The sequence below is a fragment of the Artemia franciscana genome, chromosome 8, assembly GCF_032884065.1.
Source record: "Artemia franciscana chromosome 8, ASM3288406v1, whole genome shotgun sequence".
In the NCBI taxonomy this organism is placed as follows: domain Eukaryota; kingdom Metazoa; phylum Arthropoda; class Branchiopoda; order Anostraca; family Artemiidae; genus Artemia; species Artemia franciscana.
In genome coordinates, this window is record NC_088870.1 from 20,395,806 (window position 1) to 20,417,807 (window position 22,002).

General features: G+C 35.6%; 1 protein-coding gene across 1 annotated transcript in view; it reads left to right on the forward strand.

Moving 5' to 3' along the window:
* Positions 1-22,002, forward strand: part of LOC136030113 (uncharacterized) — a 115,462-nt gene that overhangs the window by 47,671 nt on the left and 45,789 nt on the right. The window contains exons 5-10 of the mRNA XM_065708789.1: positions 63-187; positions 6,265-6,314; positions 8,421-8,588; positions 13,366-13,535; positions 16,776-16,994; positions 21,472-21,570. Coding sequence (XP_065564861.1) covers positions 63-187; positions 6,265-6,314; positions 8,421-8,588; positions 13,366-13,535; positions 16,776-16,994; positions 21,472-21,570 — 831 coding nt within the window. The remainder of the gene's footprint in view (positions 1-62; positions 188-6,264; positions 6,315-8,420; positions 8,589-13,365; positions 13,536-16,775; positions 16,995-21,471; positions 21,571-22,002) is intronic.

Sequence of the window (22,002 nt, forward strand, 5' to 3'; positions counted from 1 at the left end):
GGTTTATTCTGACCTCATTCTTAATTGTTTATCTTGTTTCCTTATTTAAATGTTTGTTTTAGCGGCATCATATACGACGGAAAAAGAGTTCATCACATCGAACCTCATTCTGATAGCTCATCATTTGAGAACGGTTTCGGTTATCACAAGATATATCATTCTGTCGCATATCCTGGTTCAAATTTAGGTGAGTCTAATATTAATTGGTGTTTTCTTTTAATTTGAACAAGCCTATAATATCCCTCCTATCCGTATTTCTGACTATTTAAACATATGATAATATAAAGCTTATTGATGATATCTTGTAGGTCTACTACCATACCTTTTAAGTTTTTTTATCCATACCTTTTAGAATGTTGGATTCCTTCCGAAGTTTTTTTTAGCCCTCCTGTAAATTATTGGTCCAATTTGTTTGTACTTATAGCTTATAGGCCGCTACCAAGCATTGTTTAGTGCTCGTTTGTTTAGATGCCATCATTTGAGCATTCCTTTAGAAAAAAAACATTAATTTTTTATCTTTGGTCTTATGTTAGTTAATTGGAATTTGTACATGAAAAATTACGAGATGTACTGCATCGTAGATGCAAAAATGTATGAAATATAGGGTAGTGGCGTGATGGAGCATTTTTAAAGGTGGAAAAGAGATTGAAAATACACACAAACGAATAGCTTTTGATAGAGTTTTTTAAGAAGGGGATATCCTTCCGACTAATCTTATTGTGAAAATCCCCATTCTCCAGTATTTAGTCAATATAACATATTTGTTGCATTGAATAATTGAAGGACTCGCATTATGTGCATTTTCCTAATGTTTTTCTTTTTTTTTGAAAGATATGTTCCGAGAAATTAAGAGAAGTTAAATTTACCGGTTTGAACATTTGTCCACTCATTACCCAAAGAGGTTTGTATCCCTCCGTTATCATTGTCAGGACTTGATAACTGAAAGGGCTCTTCTCTCAACTGTTTACGTTTATCAATGTCATCTAGTAATTTACTTAATTACTTGGTCGTTGGTAGATCTCCTGAGTACCTTTAAGTTGTTTAATCTATTACCAAGAGCCATTGGATACAGATTAATCGCTATATTGGTTTTTACTCGTAGAGCATATTATGTGTGATTGCATAGAAAAGAGAGAGAGAGGTATATTAGGTGTAAAAATAAGTTTATCGAATTCCTTATATAGGTGTCCTCTTTCGGTTCCTTTCAATATATACTTTCTAAAAACGTACATAGTTAGTCTGTTTGGCTCAAGAAGTAATTGCTGTTTGATGTGGTAAAAGTTGGAAAAAAAGGAAGGGTTTGATTTTGTACAGAATATCGCATCCAAAATGTGAGAAATCAATATCGTGAAAAATATGGATTGGATAAGTTATTTTTTAATAATGGCAAATGAAGACACGAGTTATCTTGTATTTGGAACCTACGCGGAAATGGAAGCATATTTTGCTGATTATTTTTCGGTGAACCCCAATTGAAAATTTTAAGCTTTTTAGGGTTGACTTGAACAGACTTCAAGCCTTAGGAAAAAAGTTTATCATGGTTGAGTAAACTTTCTCGGACTAATCTACTTCTTTCTCCATGTATATTCCAAATATGTTAATATTTTATAGGTGTTTCTTTATGAACAATCTTTTGATTGAGAGAATCCTTGATTTACTTCTTGACTTTAAAATACACGTTCTTTGAATTTTTATCCCAATTTACTGAGATTCTTAAATCCTTAGAGCCTTCCTTAAAAAGGGAGAAAAATCAGACAAAGGCAACTTCTTCTTCTATATTTTAGAAGGCAAATTAATATAGCTTTTTTTCATCAGCTAAGAAAAAGCAGTTTGTTAGTAAGGATTGGCACCTATTTGATGAGGACCGCCCCCTCCTAAATCCCTTGCTCGTTACGGTAAAGGATTTTTAGAGCTTTAAAAGGCTTCAAATTCAAATTAAACTACCCTTGTATTTCAGGAGTCGTTCCTAAAGAATCGGCCCATAAAGTCAAGTTTTAGTATAAAGAGCGGTAAATTGAGGAGGGAAAGGCCCCCTCAAGTACAAAATAATTTCTGTTTGTTTTGAGTTTCAATGTTGCTCTCTACTTTCAGTTGAAAAAACTTGTTTTTTGAAATTAATTTCTGATCATTTTTTTTCGTGTCGTCCTGATAGATAGTAGAAATTTTATATTGTTTCCTAAATAGGGCGTTTTGAATGAATTTGAAATTAGCGAGTTTGATGAATCTAATCCGTGCCTCAAAAATTTGAAACTACCTGTGATGGTAGTAACTCAATTTTAAGTTTCAATGGGGGATTGGCCAACACAATTAAGAAGTTGCTGAACTTTCAATCCGTAAGCATCAATAAATTTTATTTCATGGTAAGACTGGAAGGAACCCACTAAACCTTACTTCTATGAATTATCCTCGACTTTTACCGAAAAATGATCATCATTCTCATTATAATTTGGTCCTAGTAACTGTTTACTTGTCTTAAAGAGCTAGAAGCGAAATATTCAGCTCTCAGTTTTTTATCACTTAACTTAAAAAAGTTAAAACTTTTAAAAAAGTTCACTTTACTTACCTCGAAAGTTACTTTGCTGAAGTTGACCGAAAGTAGATACAGTATTTTCTTATATATAAACTCGATCTACTGTATGTGTGTTCGTTTGTGGGGTTATATTTCAACATTTTTAAGAAGTATTCTGTCGTTGATCATCATTCACTCTCAGACAGAAACCTAAAACCTGGTTCTGAAGCATTTAAATTTTGAATGATTTATGTCCGTCAGCAACCCCTGTGCATAAGTTGACTTTATTACAAGTCAGGAGAATATTAGACACCTAATGCCTCGCTTCAAATTTGATTTAAATGTGAGCTGTTTTTCTGAATACAAATAAGTTTGTAAATTTGATTTTATAGTGTGTTTACTGGAAAGAGAAAAAAAATCTGAGCACGAATACAGAGAAATCCAAGGACAAATGAATCAAGTATGACTTTTTTTTATGGCACTCTGTATTAATCAAGTGACATACAGCAATCGCAAATTCTGTCGGTCTGTCTGTCCCGGTTTTGCTACTTTAGGCACTTCCAGGCAAGCTAGGACGATGAAGTTTGGCAGGTGTGTCAGAGACCGGGCCAGATTAAATTAGAAATAGTCATTTTCGCGATTTTACCATGTGGAGGGGGGAGTGGGGGGGTCGGTTAATTCAGAAAAATAGAAAAAAACGAAGTATTTTTAACTTACGAACGGGTGATAGAATATTAATGAAATTTTGTGTTTGGAAGGATATCGTTTCTCAGAGCTCTTATTCTACATCCCGACTGGATCCGGTGACATTGGGGTGAATTAAGGGGGGGACCTAAAATCTTGGAAAACGCTTAGAGTGGAGGGATCGGGATGAAACTTGGTGGGAAGAATAAGCACAAGTCCTAGATACGTGATTGACATAACCAGAATGGATTCGCTCTCTTTGAAGGAGTTGGGAGGGAGGGGGGGTTAATTCCGAAAAAAATAGAGAAAATGAGGTATTATGAACTTACGAAGGAGTGATCGGATCTTAATGAAATTTGATTTTTGGAAGGATAATGTGTCTCAGAAATTAATCCCGACGGGATCCGGTGACAGGGGGAAGTTGGGGGGACCTAAAATCTTGGAAAACGCTTAGAGTGCAGGGATTGGAATAAAATTTTGTGGTAAAAATAATCGTAAGTCCTAGGTACGTAATTGAAATAACCGGAACGGATCCGCTCTTATTAAGGGAGTTGGGAGAGGAAGGTTAATTCTGAAAAATTAAAAAAATGAGGTATTTTTAACTTACGAAAGAGTGATAGGATCTTAATGAAATTTGATGTTTAGAAGGATATCGTGTCTCAGAGCTTTTATTTTAAGTCCCGACCGGATCCGTTGAAGGGGAAGTTGGGGGGATGGAACCTAAAATCTTGGAAAATGCTTAGAATGGAGGGATCGGGATGAAACTCGGTGGGACAAGTAAGAACAAGTCCTAGATACGGGATTGACATAACCGGAACGGATCTTCTCTCTTTGGGGGAGTTGGGGGGGGGGTGTTAATTCTTAAAAAATAGAAAAAATGAGGTATCGTTGACTTACGAAAGAGTGATCGTATCTGAAGGAAATTTCATATCTAGAAGGACCTCGAAACTCAGATCTCTTATTATAAATCCCGACCGGATCCAGTGTCATTAGGGGGGGGGGGGGTCTTGGAAAACACTTAAAGCGGAGAGACCAAGATGAAACTTAGTGGAAAGATTAAGCACAAGTCCAAGATAGGTGACTGATATAACCGGACCGGAACCAATGAAACTTGGCTCTCTTAGGGGGAGTGGGGGGGAGGGTTACGTCTAATTCTGAAAAATTGGAAAAATGGGGTATTTTTAACTTACGAAGGAGTGATTGGATCTTAATGAAATTTGATGTTTGGAAGGATATCATGTCTCAGAGCTCTCATGTTAAATTTCAACCTTATCCGGTGAAGGGGATGTTTGGGGGGGGGGACCTAAACTCTTGGAAAATGCTTAGAGTGGAGGGATCGGGATGAAACTTGGTGGGAAAAATAAGCACAAGTCCTAGATACGGGATTGACATAACCGGAACGGATCTACTCTCTTTGGGAAGTTCGGAGGGGAGGTTAATTCTAAAAAATTAGAAAAAAGGGGTATTTTTAACTTGCGAAAAAGTCGTATCTTAATGAAATTTCATATTTAGAAGGACCTCAAAAATCAGGTCTCTTATTTTTTATCCCGACCGGGTCCAGTGTCATTAGGGGGGGGGGGGGGACCGAAAATCTTCGAAAATGCTTAAAGCGGAGAGATCAGGATGAAACTTGGTGGAAAGATTAAGCACAAGTCCAAGATAGGTGACTGACATAACCGGACCGGATCTTCTCTCTTTGGTGGAGTTGTGTGTGGGGGGGGGGGGAGTAATTCAGAAAATTAGAAAAAATGAGGTATTTTTAACTTACGAACGGGTGATCAGATCTTAATGAAATTCGATATCTAGAAGGATTTCGTGCTTTAAAACTCTCATTTTAAATCCCGACCAGATCCGGTGACATTGAAGGGAGTTGGAGGGGGAAGCCGAAATTCTTGGAAAACGTGAAAATCGAGGTATCTTACGAATGGGGGATCGGATCTCAATGAAAATAGATATATAGAAGAATCTTATGTCTCAAATGCTCCATTTTCAATTCGAGTTGGATTCGGGAACATAGAGGTTTGGAGGGGGAAACAGAAATCTTGAAAAACGCTTAGAGTGAAGATATCGTCATGAAACTTGATGGGAAGAATAAGCACAAGTTATAGATATGAAATTGACATAAATGGTACGGATCCGTTCTTTTTGGGGGAGCTAGGGGTTGTTAATTTGGTAAAGGTAGAACAATTGAGGTATTTTTAACTTAAGAACGGGTGACCGGATCTTAATGAAATTTGATATTTAGAAGGAACTGATGTCTCAGAGCTCTTATTTCAAATCCCGACCAGATTTGTTGACAATGGGGGAGCTGTAGGGGGAAACCAGAAAGCTTGGAAAATGCTTATAAATGTTTAAATACGTGATTGACGTAACCGGACTGGATCCGCTCTCTTTGGGGGAGTTAGATGGTGGGGTTCAGTGCTTTGGCGAGTTTGGTGCTTCTGGACGTGCTAAGACGATGAAAATTGGCAGGCGTGTCAGGGAGCTGTACAAATTGACTTGATAAAGTCGTTTTCTCCGATTCGAACATCTGGGGGGTTGAAGGGAGAGGAGAAATTAGGAAAATTGAGGTATTTTTAACTTGCGAGAGGGTGATCGGATCTAAATTAATTTTGACATTTAGAAGGACCTCGTGACTCAGAGCTCTTATCTTAAATCTCGACCGGCATTAAACCTCTGTTTTTCCTTTTAAAGCAATCTATTGATTCTTAGAATTTCGCTAGAGCTCTTGAGCTCTAAATAACATTGAGCTCTAAATAAAGCCATATGAGTTCTTGGCTCTTGGCTCTTCAGACTTCGTCACAAGTGCCATATGAGCTCTTAGCTCTTGTTTTTATACCATGAATTAAATGATTGACGATTGTTGGATCAATCTTCTTTTTATGGTCCTCTATACTGCTTGTTTTATGAACTTGGCAATTTGTCTTCTCAACATGTCAGTTGTAAATATAGGATTACTGACAATTATTCTTCTATTTTTAAAATCGATTTTTAAATGTGTTTATTATTAATACATTATCCAAAGGGAAAATGTTTTACCTTATTTTACCTTATTTGAATTTTTATTTCAGGATATCCAGACAAACTTGGCCTTGAAACTGATAAAATTAACCATAAAAGGGTGAGTGAAATCGATACATAAACTATATATATATATATATATATATATATATATATATATATATATATATATATATATATATATATATATATATATATATATTTATATATATACATATATATTTACTTAGTTCCTCCTGGGCCATCTATGGCATACAGCGGCCACCGACGAAGGCCCTGTGTATATCTCGCCCAGTAGCTGCGGTGAAAATTTCTTCCTATGGGATTCAGATGACGTATGCGCACATCGGAGGTCACGGTTGCTCGTGCGTTCGAGTATATTTCACGGTCTCCCTCGGTCGACGGTCACATGGCTGCCTTTGCTACACTTGGTGCGGGGTTCTTCACTCCTCCATCCGAAAATTGTATAAAAAATATCTCCATTTTTCTTCCTCACCCCTTCATCAATATCTGGCTGACCAGTTTACTGACGAACATCCGTATTACCAACTCTTCGTTGCCTCCCGACGATTAATATGCGCCTCAAGCATGTATATAACGAAAAGAGTGAAACTAAGTCATTCAATTTAAACAGAAAATGTCATCTTTTTTTATTTTGAAGGGCAACAAATCTCCATAAATACTATGAATATTAGATTGCTCAATAAAAGGAACAGGCTAAAAAAATGTAGGAATTAAGATTCCAACCTTATACACAGGGACGCTAAAACTAATTTAAAAAAAGAACGAAGTGTAATAAAAGCACAAATTATTTTAAACACTACCTTGTTTTACGAGGTAGCTGACTTTCAGTGGCATTCAAAATGGAGCAGCTTAAAAAAGTATTTTTGCTTAGGAGCTAAACTCCATGGGGAATATTGTTTACTTTTGTCTCAGACCTGTGACTGTTTACTAAATACTTTTTTTTCTCCACTACGGTCATGCCAAAAACCGAAGGGCGTTAATATATTTTAAGGATGAGACTTCCTGCCCAATACCTGTCTAGTTTATTATAATGTAATAAAAAGACACCACTTGAAATGGAGGCATTGACCCCCCCCCCCCAAAAAAAAAGGAAAGAGAAAAAACGTGCCCTTTGCTTCATAAGAAATAAATACGCCCCTGAAGATATGACCAGTAAATAAATTCTCTATAGTGTCCTTCTCTTTGTCTAACTAGTTTTTACGAAAAGTTTAATATAAATCGTTGGGTTTGGTACAGCAGTATTACTGTCAAAAGGGTAGGTTGTCTCCTAAAGCTACCTGCTACGTAAAGTAGTCAAATACAACTAATGATGCTGACCAATAAATACAACTAATGTTGCTCGCGAGAGTTAGGTCTAAACCAATTTTTAACTGATAATCAGTATTTGATACAATAGGTAAAATTATAAACACCAATGACTTATGTGAAGACTCCTTACGTCAATGTAGAATTTTATTTCCAAATGACTACCGCTTGGTAGTGACAAAAAGTATCAAAGTTAAAACAAACCAAAAATTTTCATGGCCCTTTTGTTTGAGCAGTGTTGCTTAAAGAATTGTGACAAAAAGTCGAACTTTGGATAGGGGTAGCCCCTGTCATACACGGAATAATTTCTGTTCGTTTAGATTTTAATGTTGCTCCTTACTTTCAGATGAATACACTTATTATTTAGTTATATAGTTTCTGATTGTTTTTAGAATATGTCTGGAAGCCCGTTTCTCCAAGTATTATTCCCCTATAAAATTCCTCCAGGAAACTTTTCTCTACACGGAAAACTGTCACAGTGGAACCCTCCCCCATGCAGAAAATTCCTCCCCAAAAATTGTCGTAAATTTCCCAATAACAAATGCTACATTTGAACATTTGGTGAATCGTGTAACTTACAGCCCTTTCTCCAGGGCTTATGTAGGTCATGGCAGTCCCACAAACATAGTTTTCAAACCTTTAAGCTATGTTAGATCAAACAGCTGCGTCAAAATCATTATTTGATGTCTTTGGGTATAAGGGGTGCGTGAGGGGGGCTAATAGGCCTTCTATATCTTTGGTCACTTAAAAAGGAGACTCGAACTTTTCACTAGAGTTATTTTCAAGACCTCTTGAAATGTTGGATTTTATTCCTTCTTATTCTTACATTAGTATTCGACTGAAATATATTTTTGTTTACATATTTGTCATTTTTTAGGTTAGACGTGACAGTGATAAAGTTTTGCCAGAACCCTATGGGGTGTCAGCTCAATCTCGGTATGTTGAAATGGTATTGGTTGTGGATAACAAGATATATGTCAAGCAAAATTCAGACATGGCTGCTGTGAAACGACGTTGTAAAGATATCGCTAATATTGTCAATGCTGTATGTATTCTGCTTTTATCAATTGATTAGAATTAGAGTCGAGTCAGAACTAGGTATATCCGTTTTTTTTTGTGGAAAACTACCTTAAGAACCTCTAAGACCCTCCTTAAGATGAACGACAAAACGATATTGGAAGGAATATTTAAGATTTACTCCTTTTTAGGCTATTTATCCAAGACTTCCAATAAAAAGATTGTGACAAAACTAGGACATTGTGATTTCATTAATTTTTCTTTTTTTGTTCTTTAAAATTTCATATACCGAGTTTTTCATGCTGTCTGAATTTGGTTTTGACGAATTTTGGTCCTCAAATGTGAGGCAGGTCATATCTCGAAAAAAAGAAATATTATATAACTAATTCAATTAAGAATTTCAAAGCAACCGTAACTTTCATAGGTAAAAAAAGGTAAAGGATACGACATTAGACTTTACAGTCCGTACCGGCGGTGCTGATCTTCGTTTCTTAGCCCTTCAGCCAGGATGTGCAATGGTGGTTGGGGGCCAGCCATACTGTGCTTTCGCACACCCTTCCTGTTTACCTTCCCTAGATTTCTCCAGGTATCCATTTAGAGCTGGGTCGACTCTGGCTAAGCTTAAAGAGTCACGCCACTGACCCCCGTCCCAAACTGAAGAATTGGGTACACTTGGATTCGAACCCGCGTCCTCTCAGACAAGGGATCCCGAATCCAGCGCACCAACCCACTCCGTAACTTTCATAACCTGGAACTTTCATAATCTGGAAACAGTACAGTGACATCGAACAAGCTAACCTTACCTTACACCTTAGATATTCCTATGCCTCCAAAAGCACCCAGGACATCCACAAAAGGTCCCAATGATGTCGGAGTTATGCTGCAGCTAGTGCGTCTTCCCATTTGGACTGGAGGGACGTATGTATATTTGAAAAGTCTCTTCTGGGCGAACGTCTTTGGGTGTTTCTAGGACGATCTCGTCTTCTCGATCCTTCTGGTTGCCAGAAGAGTATGGAGTTTGGCAAGCGATTACTGCTCATCCTGATGACATGCCTAAGATAATGCCACCTACGTTGACGGATAACGTCTCTTGCTAAAGGTAGCTGGACCTGTTGTGTGATGGTGTCATTTCTAATCGTCTGGGCAATGAAGAACAAGCTAACCACTGATTTGAGGAGTAATAATAGTAGATCGCAGGTACTTCTCGATTCTAGTAATACACTTTAGCTGCTCATTTGTGACAGCTGCTGTGTAAAGTGAATGGAAGGAAGTGACAAAGAAAAGATCTGCCACAGAAAAGGCTAGAAAAAGAGTGGAGAATGGAAACGAGTTAGTATAAGAGCTAGAGAAAGAAAAGGCCTACTTAAAGAGGCAATGTAGAAAAAACTTGCAAAAATCGGCGAAGGAAAGAAAGCTCGTAAATGAAGCTGGGAAGGAAAAGGGCTAGTAAAGAAGCTGGTGAAGAAAAAACAACTGGCAAAGAAATGGAGTTGAATGGAGCTGCGGTAAAAGAGCCGGGGAAGAAAAAGAGCTGATTAAAGATTCCGCAAAGAAAGATATTTAGTACAAGAACTGGCGGAGAATACGTCAAGCCACAATTATGATTTTACCTAAAATCTTTATTGGAGAAGGCTCGAAATTTGCTTAAAAAGTTAGGAAAATTGTCATTTTTTCAACAATTTTCAACAAACATTTCTCGTCTTTTCCATTTAAAAAACTACGTGCAACTAATTTAAAAATTTAGTTTGGTAGATGGATTGAGGTCAATCTCAGCTATGGAATGATAGCCAAGTTGTCGTCTTTCGTTGAGGTATTAAATCTGTAGGGTAGCAGAAAAATCGGTCACCAAAAATTGTACACGGATCTTAAACCTTAATCTTTATGCTTTGTTATAGTTAACATTTTATAAATAGTTACATTTGACTCACTCAGTTCTCCACATAATTCAGTTTAATTTTGTATCAATCAATGATAGCAAATGAAACTGGTGGTAAATTTCTAGTAAGAACTGAATCAAAGGTACTTGTTGAACGCACAACACACATAACAGAAGCACAGCTCGTGATAGACGACATTGTTGCTAGATCCCTTGCTACCAACTAAAGATCACCCAACTGAAAACAAAATCAATGCGCACCTCTGGGCTGGATGAAACTGCGATCATATTAAATGGCATCCCAATCGAGGTGGTCCCGAATTGCAAATATGTAGGCCCCTTAATAAATCCTAAGGGTGAGGGTCGGAATAGACAATGGATTCAATTGATCAAGCACGTCGCACTTGAAAGAGAACAATAGAGGGACGCTTGCCGGTAAATTCTGGATCCTACGATCGGCCTGGACAAGGCTCGAACGTCACCGAAATACAAGTTAGTAAGTAATTAAGTAAGTACTTGTTGAACGAGTAAGAAAGGTTTGCTCTGAATCTTGGGATTAAGGACTCGGGATTGTAACGGGAATGTTGGTCCGAAAGATAATTAAAAATGGTGCTTTTGTTTACAAGTAAAATTATGCTTAGAACGCTTCTTTTTTGGAATTAGAAATAATCAATTATCCTGCCGGTTGGTGAGGTTAGCCAAGAGATATATAATGTTTTCCTGCTGTATGAGTTTCCTGCTAAACATGGCTTACTCCACTGGAGCTTCAGAAGAAACGATTATCCCGAAACTAAAAGACTTCAGAGAATGTTTCATATCTGGTAATAGAAAATATTTTCTTTGTCAACATAGAAGGAGCGTTTCAACTTGTTTTTACAATCAAGCTTTTACAAAGGCTCAAAGTAATTTTAGAGGATTAGAAGAAGATTTTTGCTTTCCACCTCATCAATGGTTGACGCTGGTTCTGAAATGGACAAAGAATGTGTGTACAAAATAAAATTATCCTTGTAGGGAATGAATCTATGACCTGTACACTCTTAATGATAATTGGAGAAAAAATTTAGCGGGGTTTATGATCGATAAATAAAAAAACAAGTTTTTTTTTAACTGCAAGTAAGGAGCGATATTATAACTTAAAATGAACATAAATTATTCTGTATGTGAAAGGGGTTGTCCCCTCCTCAACGCCTCGCTCTTTACGCTGAAGTTTGACTCTTTTTCTCATCTCTACTTTTTTAAAACAATATTAAAACTCATGGATTTATCAAAAATTGATTTTTTAGGGTTTCGGTTACTATTGAGCCGGGTTGCTCCTTACTACAGTTCGTTACCACGAACTGTTTGATAAAGTCTGACAACATGAAGGCAAACATAGATAATATTTTAAACGTTGCCATTTATCAGAAGAACTTGCGGTTATTTATTTTTCCACTTTTTATTATTAAACAGCATCTTATTGCTTGATTCACCAACAAATTGTTTGTTAGCATTTTTTTTTTTTTTTTTTTTTTTTTTTTTTTTTTTTTTTTTTTTTTTTTTTTTTTTTTTTTTTATGAAAACAATTTCAACAATTCCTATGGTATATCTGAAAAAAATGCAACCATAACTTATTCATCGGCATTATTACAATGTTGTATTAACCCCCAAAATAGAAAATAAAATAAATGAAAATTATGACTTAATATACTTAGGTGATAGTATAGTAGTATTGGAGCTGATGTTCTTTTCTAAACACATTCAGGACAATTTGCAGCTTATTTAACCTTTCCTTATCAAAATTGGACAGAAACGGGTTGAAATAACCTTTTAATAGGGGAAAAGAGGCTACCTCCACTCCCGATTCTATGGGAGGAGGCTCCCTCCCCTCTCCCAATATCCATGAGAGGAGGCAACCGAGATTGAATATCCCCTTTCACTTTCTTGCATTACCAAAGGAATTCCAAATGCTACGGGACAACTTGGTGAACTACTAATTTATTAATAGCCCATTTTGCTTTAGACGAAAGAATGCTCAAAATTGTAAATTTACTAGGCATACATTTGTATAATTGTGCATGCATTTTCTCTTTGACAAGAGAAAGTCTATGTTCCGCCCTGCAGTAAATTTAAAGCTATGCCCCTTGAAATACAGGTCACTTCCGTCACTAATGCAACGATAACATTAAATAACAATTGATCAGGCAATTCAACTGAATATCCTTCACCCTTTTGGGGTTTATTTCTGTATACCATTCTACTAAATAAATTATTGTTCAAACTCTTGTCATCTATTAATGATTGTCTTTATATATGGGAACATGGCTTATGGACTTAAACTTAATAATACAATAAACCTATACTTTTTTCAGCTTTATGCCCCGTTAAACATTTACTTAGCCTTAGTTGGAATTGTCGTTTGGTCAGAGAAAGATGAAGTAGCATTGTCTCAAAATGGCGTCGAGACACTGACTAATTTCCTCTATGCTTCTATACTTTATTATATTATACTATAAATATATACTTTTTTCAGCTGTATGCCCCGTTAAACATTTACATATATGGACTTAAACTTAATAATACAATAAACCTATCCTTTTTTCAGCTTTATGTCCCGTTAAACATTTACTTAGCCTTAGTTGGAATTGTTGTTTGTCAGAGAAAGATGAAGTAACACTGTCTCAAAATGGCGACGAGGCACTGACTTATTTCCTCTATACTTCGTTAGAGGAAATTAGTATATATATGTAAAACTTTATTATATTATACTATAAATATATACTTTTTTTTAGCTGCATGCCCCGTTAAACATTTACATAGCCTTAGTTGGAATTGTTGTTCGGTCAGAGAGAGATGAAGTAACACTGTCTCAAAATGGCGTCGAGACACTGACTAATTTCCTCTATGCTTCTATACTTTATTATATTATACTATAAATATATACTTTTTTCAGCTTTATGCCCCGTTAAACATTTACATAGCCTTAGTTGGAATTGTTGTTTGGTCAGAAAAAGATGAAGTAACACTGTCTCAAAATGGCGACGAGACACTGACTAATTTCCTCCATTATAGAAAAATGAGACTTGTTCGTGAAATTCCAAATGACAACGCCCAACTTATAACGTGAGTTTTATCTCTCTGTTCATTTTGTATTCAAAAAAGATAGCTTTCCATTTGACTTAAAAAACAAAGGCATTTAAAAAATATTTTAAAAACTTAAAAAGAAATGTAAAGGGAGCAGGAAATATTTTAATTTCTAAGAAAAGATAAGAACATATGATAAGGATTTATTGAGGGAAAAAAGAACTGTCGTAAGCTCAAAGACCAAATTTTTTCACATCAAAATTCAAAAATATGTTAAGCGCCAAAGATAAGTTACAAACGGAGCATAACAAACAAACACAAATGGAAACAAAAAAAAAAATCTTTTCAAGACAGTGGAAATCAATTCAGTGGATATTTCGGCCCTATGTCCAAGAGCCGTCTCAAGCACAATACGAGAACACCTCAAATGGAGTATAACTCAGAATAAAAAATCAAACACGATTAAAAAAAATAATAATAATAATGTCAGAGCTAAAAAAAAGAAGTAAATGACAGACAAGCATTATAAAACCCTCAGGGCTAATAAGGCTGAGTAAAAAATAGTCAGTGCAAACAAAAATAGAAATATCGTTTATTAAGAAATATTTTTATTAAGAAATTCTTTTTAAATTCGTTTATTAAGAAATATTTATAAGAAACATCGTGTATTAAGAAGATTATTAATATGAGGGACCATATTTTTTCGATGGCTTTTTGTACAGGGTTTTACTAAAACTTCGGATGAATCCAAGCAAAAGTTGTCTTATCGGAGGGAAAATTGCTGGTTTTGGAAAAATGTTGGAAGGTTTTATAACAGTCTTTATCATAACAGTTATTTGGATTGGTTATTAGTTGAGGCTTCCAGAAGCCAATCTGATCAAGTCTATTTTTTACTTCTTTTTTTTTAATATGTAATGTCAAACTAACTTGTACGTTTATGGCTATATTTCATTGGGCCTAAAGACTTGATATAATTAAAATAGGAGAACAGAAATTTCACCATCAAGTTCTAAATAATTTCTTTTGGAAGCCAATTTGAAGAAGTCCATTCTAACTTGCAAAAGTAAACATAAAAAAACTTCTTTTTTCTGTTTGAATTTTCTCTGATTACATTTTTGTTTGCCGTTGTTTATGGGTTTTACCAAATTGGCCTGACAGTTTATCTACTCAAGCTAACATTTGGATAAGTAAAACGGGTTACTTTTTGTTTTCGTTTCCTAGGCAAAACTCTAGAGGGTTAACGTTAGTGGATAGCATTGGCTGAGAAATGGTGAGGATCCTTTTTATGCGGCAACTTGTGCTTTGCCAACTGGGACCTATGAATAGACTGTGTTAGTTTCATCCGTTAGAAAAGCAAGATAGAAAAAAAAAATTAAAGAGACCAGTATTAAATTTTACCGGACCCATTCTTTTGTATTTTCAGGGTACTGATACCCCTGTATAGATGTTTTAGTTCGTTTATTGGCTGAGGTATTGCACCAATTTTCCAAATACCTTACATAGCAATAGTTCAATATGCAAATCAAGCTAATCTGCTTAACATCTTTAAAAAGAATGTGAGCCTGTTCAGTTAAACCACAAAAGTCTGTGTCTTCAAAATCTATTTTTTGGACCTTGTCCAAGGTGATACTCAACCCTCGATGCGAAGGTCCTCGGTTGCACATCTTGTCTGTGAAATTGATGAAGAAATTTAAACTGCAGGCTCTTCAAAGTTAATTTTTCAAATTCTGTCAAATACTGTAACCGAAATAGATCTTCAAAATTACTTTAAAAAGACATCACCAGCAAAAAGAATTTACTTATATTTTTCGTTATTTTTAAAAAATTCTTGGAAATAATATGTAAAGTACAGTAGAAAGCATCTATTCCTTTCTATCGACATATTCATGAAAAAACCGAATTATTTATATGCATAGGTAATGGAACACACTTGAATTTATTTTTTTAAGAAGGTGTAGTCTTTTAAATGCGAGGTTTACAGGAGACGACCGCAATGATCAGTTAATCCTTAGGCTCCAAAATTTGGGTACACAAATAATGACTTATATAGTTTCAGCCAAAAAAAAGTAGCTGTTAGGACAAGGGACATTAGAACACCACCCAAATGTACTAATTAAACCTCAAACAATCTATTTATTATGAAAATAAAAGTAGTATCTAAATTGGAAATTAGTGGTTTGAAAAATCAAAAATGAGGGAAGTCAAAAGTGTTAATTGATAAAGTTTAATAATTATTCTAAATGACCCTTTTTTCTCTTAGTTTGTGTATTATACGTGTCAATTTTACTCTAGGATCTATTGCTAAAAAAAAAAAAAAAAAAAAAAAAAAAAAAAAAAAAAAAAAAAAAAAAAAAAAAAAAAAAAAAAAAAAGGATACGGCATTAGACTTTACAGTCCGTACCGGCGGTGCTGATCTCCGTTTCTTGGCCCTTCAGCCAGGAAGTGCAATGGGGGGTCGGGGGCCAGCCATCCTTTGCTTTCGCACACCCTTCCTGTTTACCTTCCCCAGATTTCTCCAGGTACCCATTTAGAGCTGGGTCGACTCTGGCTAAGCTTACAGAGTCACGCCACTGACCCCCGTCCCAAACCGAAGAATTGGGTACACCGGGATTCGAACCCGCGCACTCTCAGACAAGGGATTCCGAATCAAAAAAAAAAAAAAAAAAAAAAAAAAAACATTTGAGTCATAAACCACATGTGAAGGTTAATTCGTGTGCATTTTTTTCTTTTTCTTCTATTTCCAACAATTTTTCAAGGATGTTTTTCTATACCACTCATGCCTTATTCTCATAACAGTTTTTGGATAAGATAAAAAAAAACGTATGAATCTAATGCAAAATATATTTTAAACCAAAAATCAATTGAAAAAATTACCTTGAAAATGAAGTGAAATCCAACATTGAAACTACCTTTATAAAATTTTTAATTTTGAAAAATAAGCTATCAAAATAACATGACAGGGATATGACTTGCTAAGGGTTTTTTTTTCACGTAAAAAAAACGACATAGCATTTCTTTATCTTAGCAATAAATGATCATAAACCTTCTTTTTTTGTTATGTGAAACTAAAATAATCTAAGAATAAATGTAAAAACATAATTGGGTTGTTTTAAAGCTCTATAAAAGCCAATGATGAGTAAAAGGCGAATATTACTGCTGGAGCTCCTCTATTTGGAGTTCGCTGAATGCATTCATTCAATTCTTTCTGAGTCATTTATAATAAAAGATGCGTAGTTAATATAACCAGTTCGTCAACACTTAAGAAAGCTTTTGTTTTAGGGGTATTACGTTCCATGGAGGAGTAGTGGGCAAGGCCCTTAAGGAGCCGATTTGTACCTATGAATTTTCTGGTGGAGTTAGTATGGACCATAGTCCTATTGTTGGTCTTGTGGCAACGACTGTAGCTCATGAATTAGGTCACAATTTTGGAATGGAGCATGACAATGAAACTCTGTGTGTCTGTGAAGATGATAGATGCATAATGGCTGCTTCTTCAAGGTTTGTTCTACGGGTTATCATTTATTAATTGCCCCACATATAGTAGCCCCCTGCCGTACGAGCTACATGATCTCTGTTTAATATATTTTTATCTATGTTCTGTGAAGATTCTTTAGTTAATTTATTTTTGTTTTATTATAATATCTGTCAAGATCCGACCAAAAATTTAATAAAAAAAGCATTTGTTGTAGAAAATACAAAATCATAAATAAAATAAAATAAAAATATAATAAAAAGATAAATAAAATAAAATGAAGTGAACCATTTTAATAGTCGAAGAAAAGTCTGAAAAGGGGAAGAAGCTGTTTGCTGCAGCAAACATTTACCTAAGTGTTTCCTGTTACCTAAGATACTTGATCAATAAACATTTATACATTTTGTTTATAAAGGCTTTATCGTTTAACTCAAATAAAAATAAAAAGCATACAAAACTGGAATCAAGGAACACTGAATTAGACAATTCAATTTATATTTGCTTAAGAACAACATATATTTCATGTTAATTTATGTGCAATTCCAAATATTTAAATAAAAACTGTTTTGCATGCTGAGCAATGGTTTGCGTAGCGCAGGCACCCTCCTCCTGATTCTCTGCCTTCGGCCAGGAATCCAAAGCTTGGTTGGGGACAATTGTTCTGATGCTTTCCGTGTTTCCCCCCTCCCCAGACTCTGTAAGCTCAGCTTACAGAGTCACACCGTTGACACCCGTAAAATGCAATAACCACCTACACCAGGACTGAAGTCCCGGTCCCCAAGAGCAAATGATTTCAAGTGTAGCGTAAATTCCAAATACCGTTCGAAATTTTTTAATCGCCAACACGTTTTCGCGTTAATTTGTACGAGTTCTTTTTTTTTATAGTAGATAGATATATACAGTAGAATCATTCCTTATCTCAACCATTATACAAAGCCGGACTGAGATGTAAGTGCTCCGGAGAATGTTAAAATATAAGCGACATTAGATTTTTTCACAGGTAGATAAGTCAGATTCCTCTTTAAGGCGAAACTTGGCATCACCGTTGTAACACTAAATTTTAAAGAATCAAATTTTAAATTAATTTATTCCAATATATATATATATACTAGCTGTTGGGGTGGCGCTTCGCGCCACCCCAACACCTAGTTGGTGGGGCGCTTCGCGCCCCCCCAAGCCCCCCCCGCGCGCGTAAGTCGTTACGCGCCATATTAGTTACGCGCCATATTAGTTACGCGCCATTGTAGTTGTGTCCCTGTGTCCCACCTGTGAATATAGATAGATTTATATATGTGTTTCAAACTACGTAAAAATTGCGAATATACAACATTCTTGGCTTTCCCATTGTCTGTCCATATACAAAGCCGTATGTACTAATAATGACGTCATATGCAAACGCTCTTTTTACAAACAAACAAACATGCATACACACAACTCGTTTTTATATAGATAGATAGATAGATAGATACAATACAAATTAACTACGTAAAACTTGTGAATATAGAACAGTCTTCGCTGTCCCATTGTCTGTGCGTATAAATAGATTGTCAGGTTTACCGACCCTCAAAGATGCAACATACAATTGTACATTGGTAAAGCAATCTGTATTAAGATCTATACCGCATTTTTCTAGTGATTGCCCTTGAGCTTTGTTGATGGTGGTTGCAAATGCTAATCGAATTGGGAATTGCAATCTTTTAAATTGAAAAAGCAGATCCGTTGGAATCATGGGAATGCGAGGAATAAGAACAGCCTCACCCTCATAAGGCCCTGTCAAGATTGTGGCATCTATTAGGTTTTCCATTGTTTTTTTTTTACGGCAAGTCGCGTGCCATTGCAAAGCTTTGGTGGGTTGATATTTCTTAAAAGTATTATTGGTACGCCTATTTTTAGTTGTAGCAGGTGTGGTGGACACCCTGACGGATCTATGGAATTTAAAAATTCAGATGGATAATTAACCGCTTCATTTGGTTCCGAAATACAAATTAACTGCGTAAAACTTGCGAATATACAACATTCTTCGCTGTCCAATTCTCGCTGCATATAAATAGATTGTCAGGTTTACCGACCCTCGAACATGCAACGTACAATTGTCCATGGAAAAACAATCAGTATTAAGATCAATACCACATTTTTCTAATGATTGACCTTGAGCTTTGTTAATGGTGATTGCAAATGCTAATCGAATTGGGAATTGCAATCTTTTAAATTGAAAAGGCAGATCTGTTGGAATCATGGGAATGCGAGGAATAAGAACAGCCTCACCCTCAAAAGGCCCTGTCAGGATTGTGGCCTCTATTAGGTTTTCCATTGTTTTTTTTTACGGCAAGTCGAGTGCCATTGCAAAGCTTTGGTGGGTTTATATTTCTTAAAAGTATTATTGGTACGCCTATTTTTAGTTGTAGCACGTGTGGTGGAAACCCTGAAAGATCTATGGAATTTAAAAATTCAGATGGATAATTAACCGCTTCATTTGGTTCCAAAACTGTGTCGACTGACTTGTAAAGGACTGCCTGGTCTTGAATCTTGGTCAAAACAATATTGTTGATTTCGTGGACGTCTATATTTTTGGGTGCGAGAATCGCTCTTTCACTTAGCCATTTATTATTTTTATAATTTTTTAGAATATTCGGAAATACTTTTTCAATCAATTCATTTTTGGACGTCACTAAATTACAGAAATCAGCAGGTAGTTGTATACGTCCTGAAATTGAGTCTACTGGGAGCTTTCCGTTTCCCATTGCCAGCAATTGATCTGAAAATGTTTGACCAGAGTCATCGTTTTGCAATCGGACACGCATATTTGTAGTTGATTTTAATGTTTTTACGTGTGCCCATAAATTAGAATTTTTCAGGCAAGCATTCATTTCGTCTGCAGGAGTTGATCTAGGTATTATAGGTAATGTTTGCCTGAAATCTCCCGCAAGCAATATTAAGGTGCTGCCAAAGGGTTTCGACTTCCCTCGCAAATCTTTCAAGCATTGATCCAGAGCCTCGAGCGATTTTTTGTGTGCCATTGTGCATTCATCCCAAATAATAAGTTTGCATTGCTGCAATACTTTACCCATCCCAGATGATTTGGAAATATTGCACGTGGGAGTTTCTGTAGAATGCAAGTTCAGAGGCAATTTCAAAGCGGAATGAGCAGTTCTTCCACCAGGCAGCAATGTTGCGGCTATTCCGGACGACGCAATTGCCAACGCTATATGATTTTTAGATCGAATTGATGCCAGAATCAGTTTTATCACAAACGTTTTACCAGTACCTCCTGGCGCATCCAAAAAGAAAATTTCTCCAACGTTGTTATCGACACAATGCATTATCGTATCATAAATGTCTTTTTGTTCCGACGTTAACTTGGAAATGTTATTTTGTACATACGACAATAGATCACTCGTACTGTAACTTTGTTCACGATCCAATTCTACACATGTCGAAACAGCAGCGATACGGTTAGGTGAAGGCATTCCCAAATCCTGAAGAGGTTTGTTTGCCATACTTACGCACAAATCTTCTATAACAACTAAAGTGTAGTTATAAATTTCTGATGTAAAATCAAAAGTCATGTCTGACGTCTCTAACTGTTTTCGATGAAGTATATCTTCGGACATTTTTGACTTATATTTTTCCCATAACTCTGTAGGAGCTGATGGAGAGCAAGTTGTTAAAATGATGCCAAACAATGCACGAATTTGACTTGGGGTTGACGTACCAACAATCAGTTTGAACTAAAGAACACAGCTAATGAGACAAAATAATTACAAGTTTTGCCATTGGGAGTGCCGGAAATGCAATTACGCTTTACACAGATTCCCTAAGCTTTTATATACTGTGCTTCTGTGGAAAAGTGTAACGTGAGAAATGCATTTTTTCTAGAAGAAAAAGAAAATAGAGAGAATTCGTTGAAAAACGTGTTTTGGATGCAGAAAAATCGCAAACAAAGTAAAAGCAACATGAACTTGAAAACTGAATATTTGGAGATCTGTACCATTAAGTAGTACCACTATGTAGCACCATTAGGTGTACATTAGGTACCATTAGGTAGATCTAGATTCATTTATTCTTTCAAATTTCCTCTCACGGTAAACGATTAAAATTTTCCATGACAAAACATCTTAAGAAATCAAGTGTTGTTAAAAGAATAATATTGTTTTTTTTTTTTAAATAAGAATTGAGATTTTCATTACAGAAACGCTGTCAAAGAATAACTATTGAGTAAGACAAAGAGAAATACGGCTCATATTCTTCTCTTTTCTACTTTACTCCTATGTTCAGGTATTTCACATGTCGAAATGTATGGTTTGACTGTGAAATATTTTTATTTCTTATCCAATGATTACACATTCCTAGTGAAGTTTGGATTCTGTTGAGTTCCCCTTTGGGTTGAACTCCAGTACCAATGCCATGATCTAGAAAAGTTTTCAATATGATGGGTCAAAATATAAGCGTTCTGTGTAATGTTTTCTCTTAATTTCTGTTTTTATCTTTGTTTTCTATTTTCAGCTCCAATAGCCCCACAAAGTGGAGCTCCTGCAGTAAGGATAGTATTAGTCACGCATTTGAACATGGGATGGATTATTGCCTTCACAATAGGCCAAAAAGGTATGTCCACGCTATAATTTTTTTTTTTGCTTTAAAATTAGAAGAAAAAAAATATTACTCAATCATTTTAAGAAGAGTTTCAGTGCATGGCAAAAACAATGGTCTCATTGTTAAATCGAAAGTAATTTTTTTTATTTTAAATTAAAGTAGAGAAATTTGTCGTTTTTATAAGGGTCCCTGCCCTCTTCAACACTGCTGTTTGTGCCAATGTTGACCAAAAATCAAAATAACTATTTTCTGAAAGCAGTTGAGAATGCAACAAATATAGTCATTTGGTAATTGGAGGGTGAACTGGTAACTTAACCAAATGCTTTTAAAACTACTGAACTGAAAAATACCCTCTTTAAAGCAAACACTGTATAGTGTTGTCCCGCAACTATTCAATGGCGTATCACATTTGGTGTTACTCTGTAATAGTCTCTCTCTCTCTCT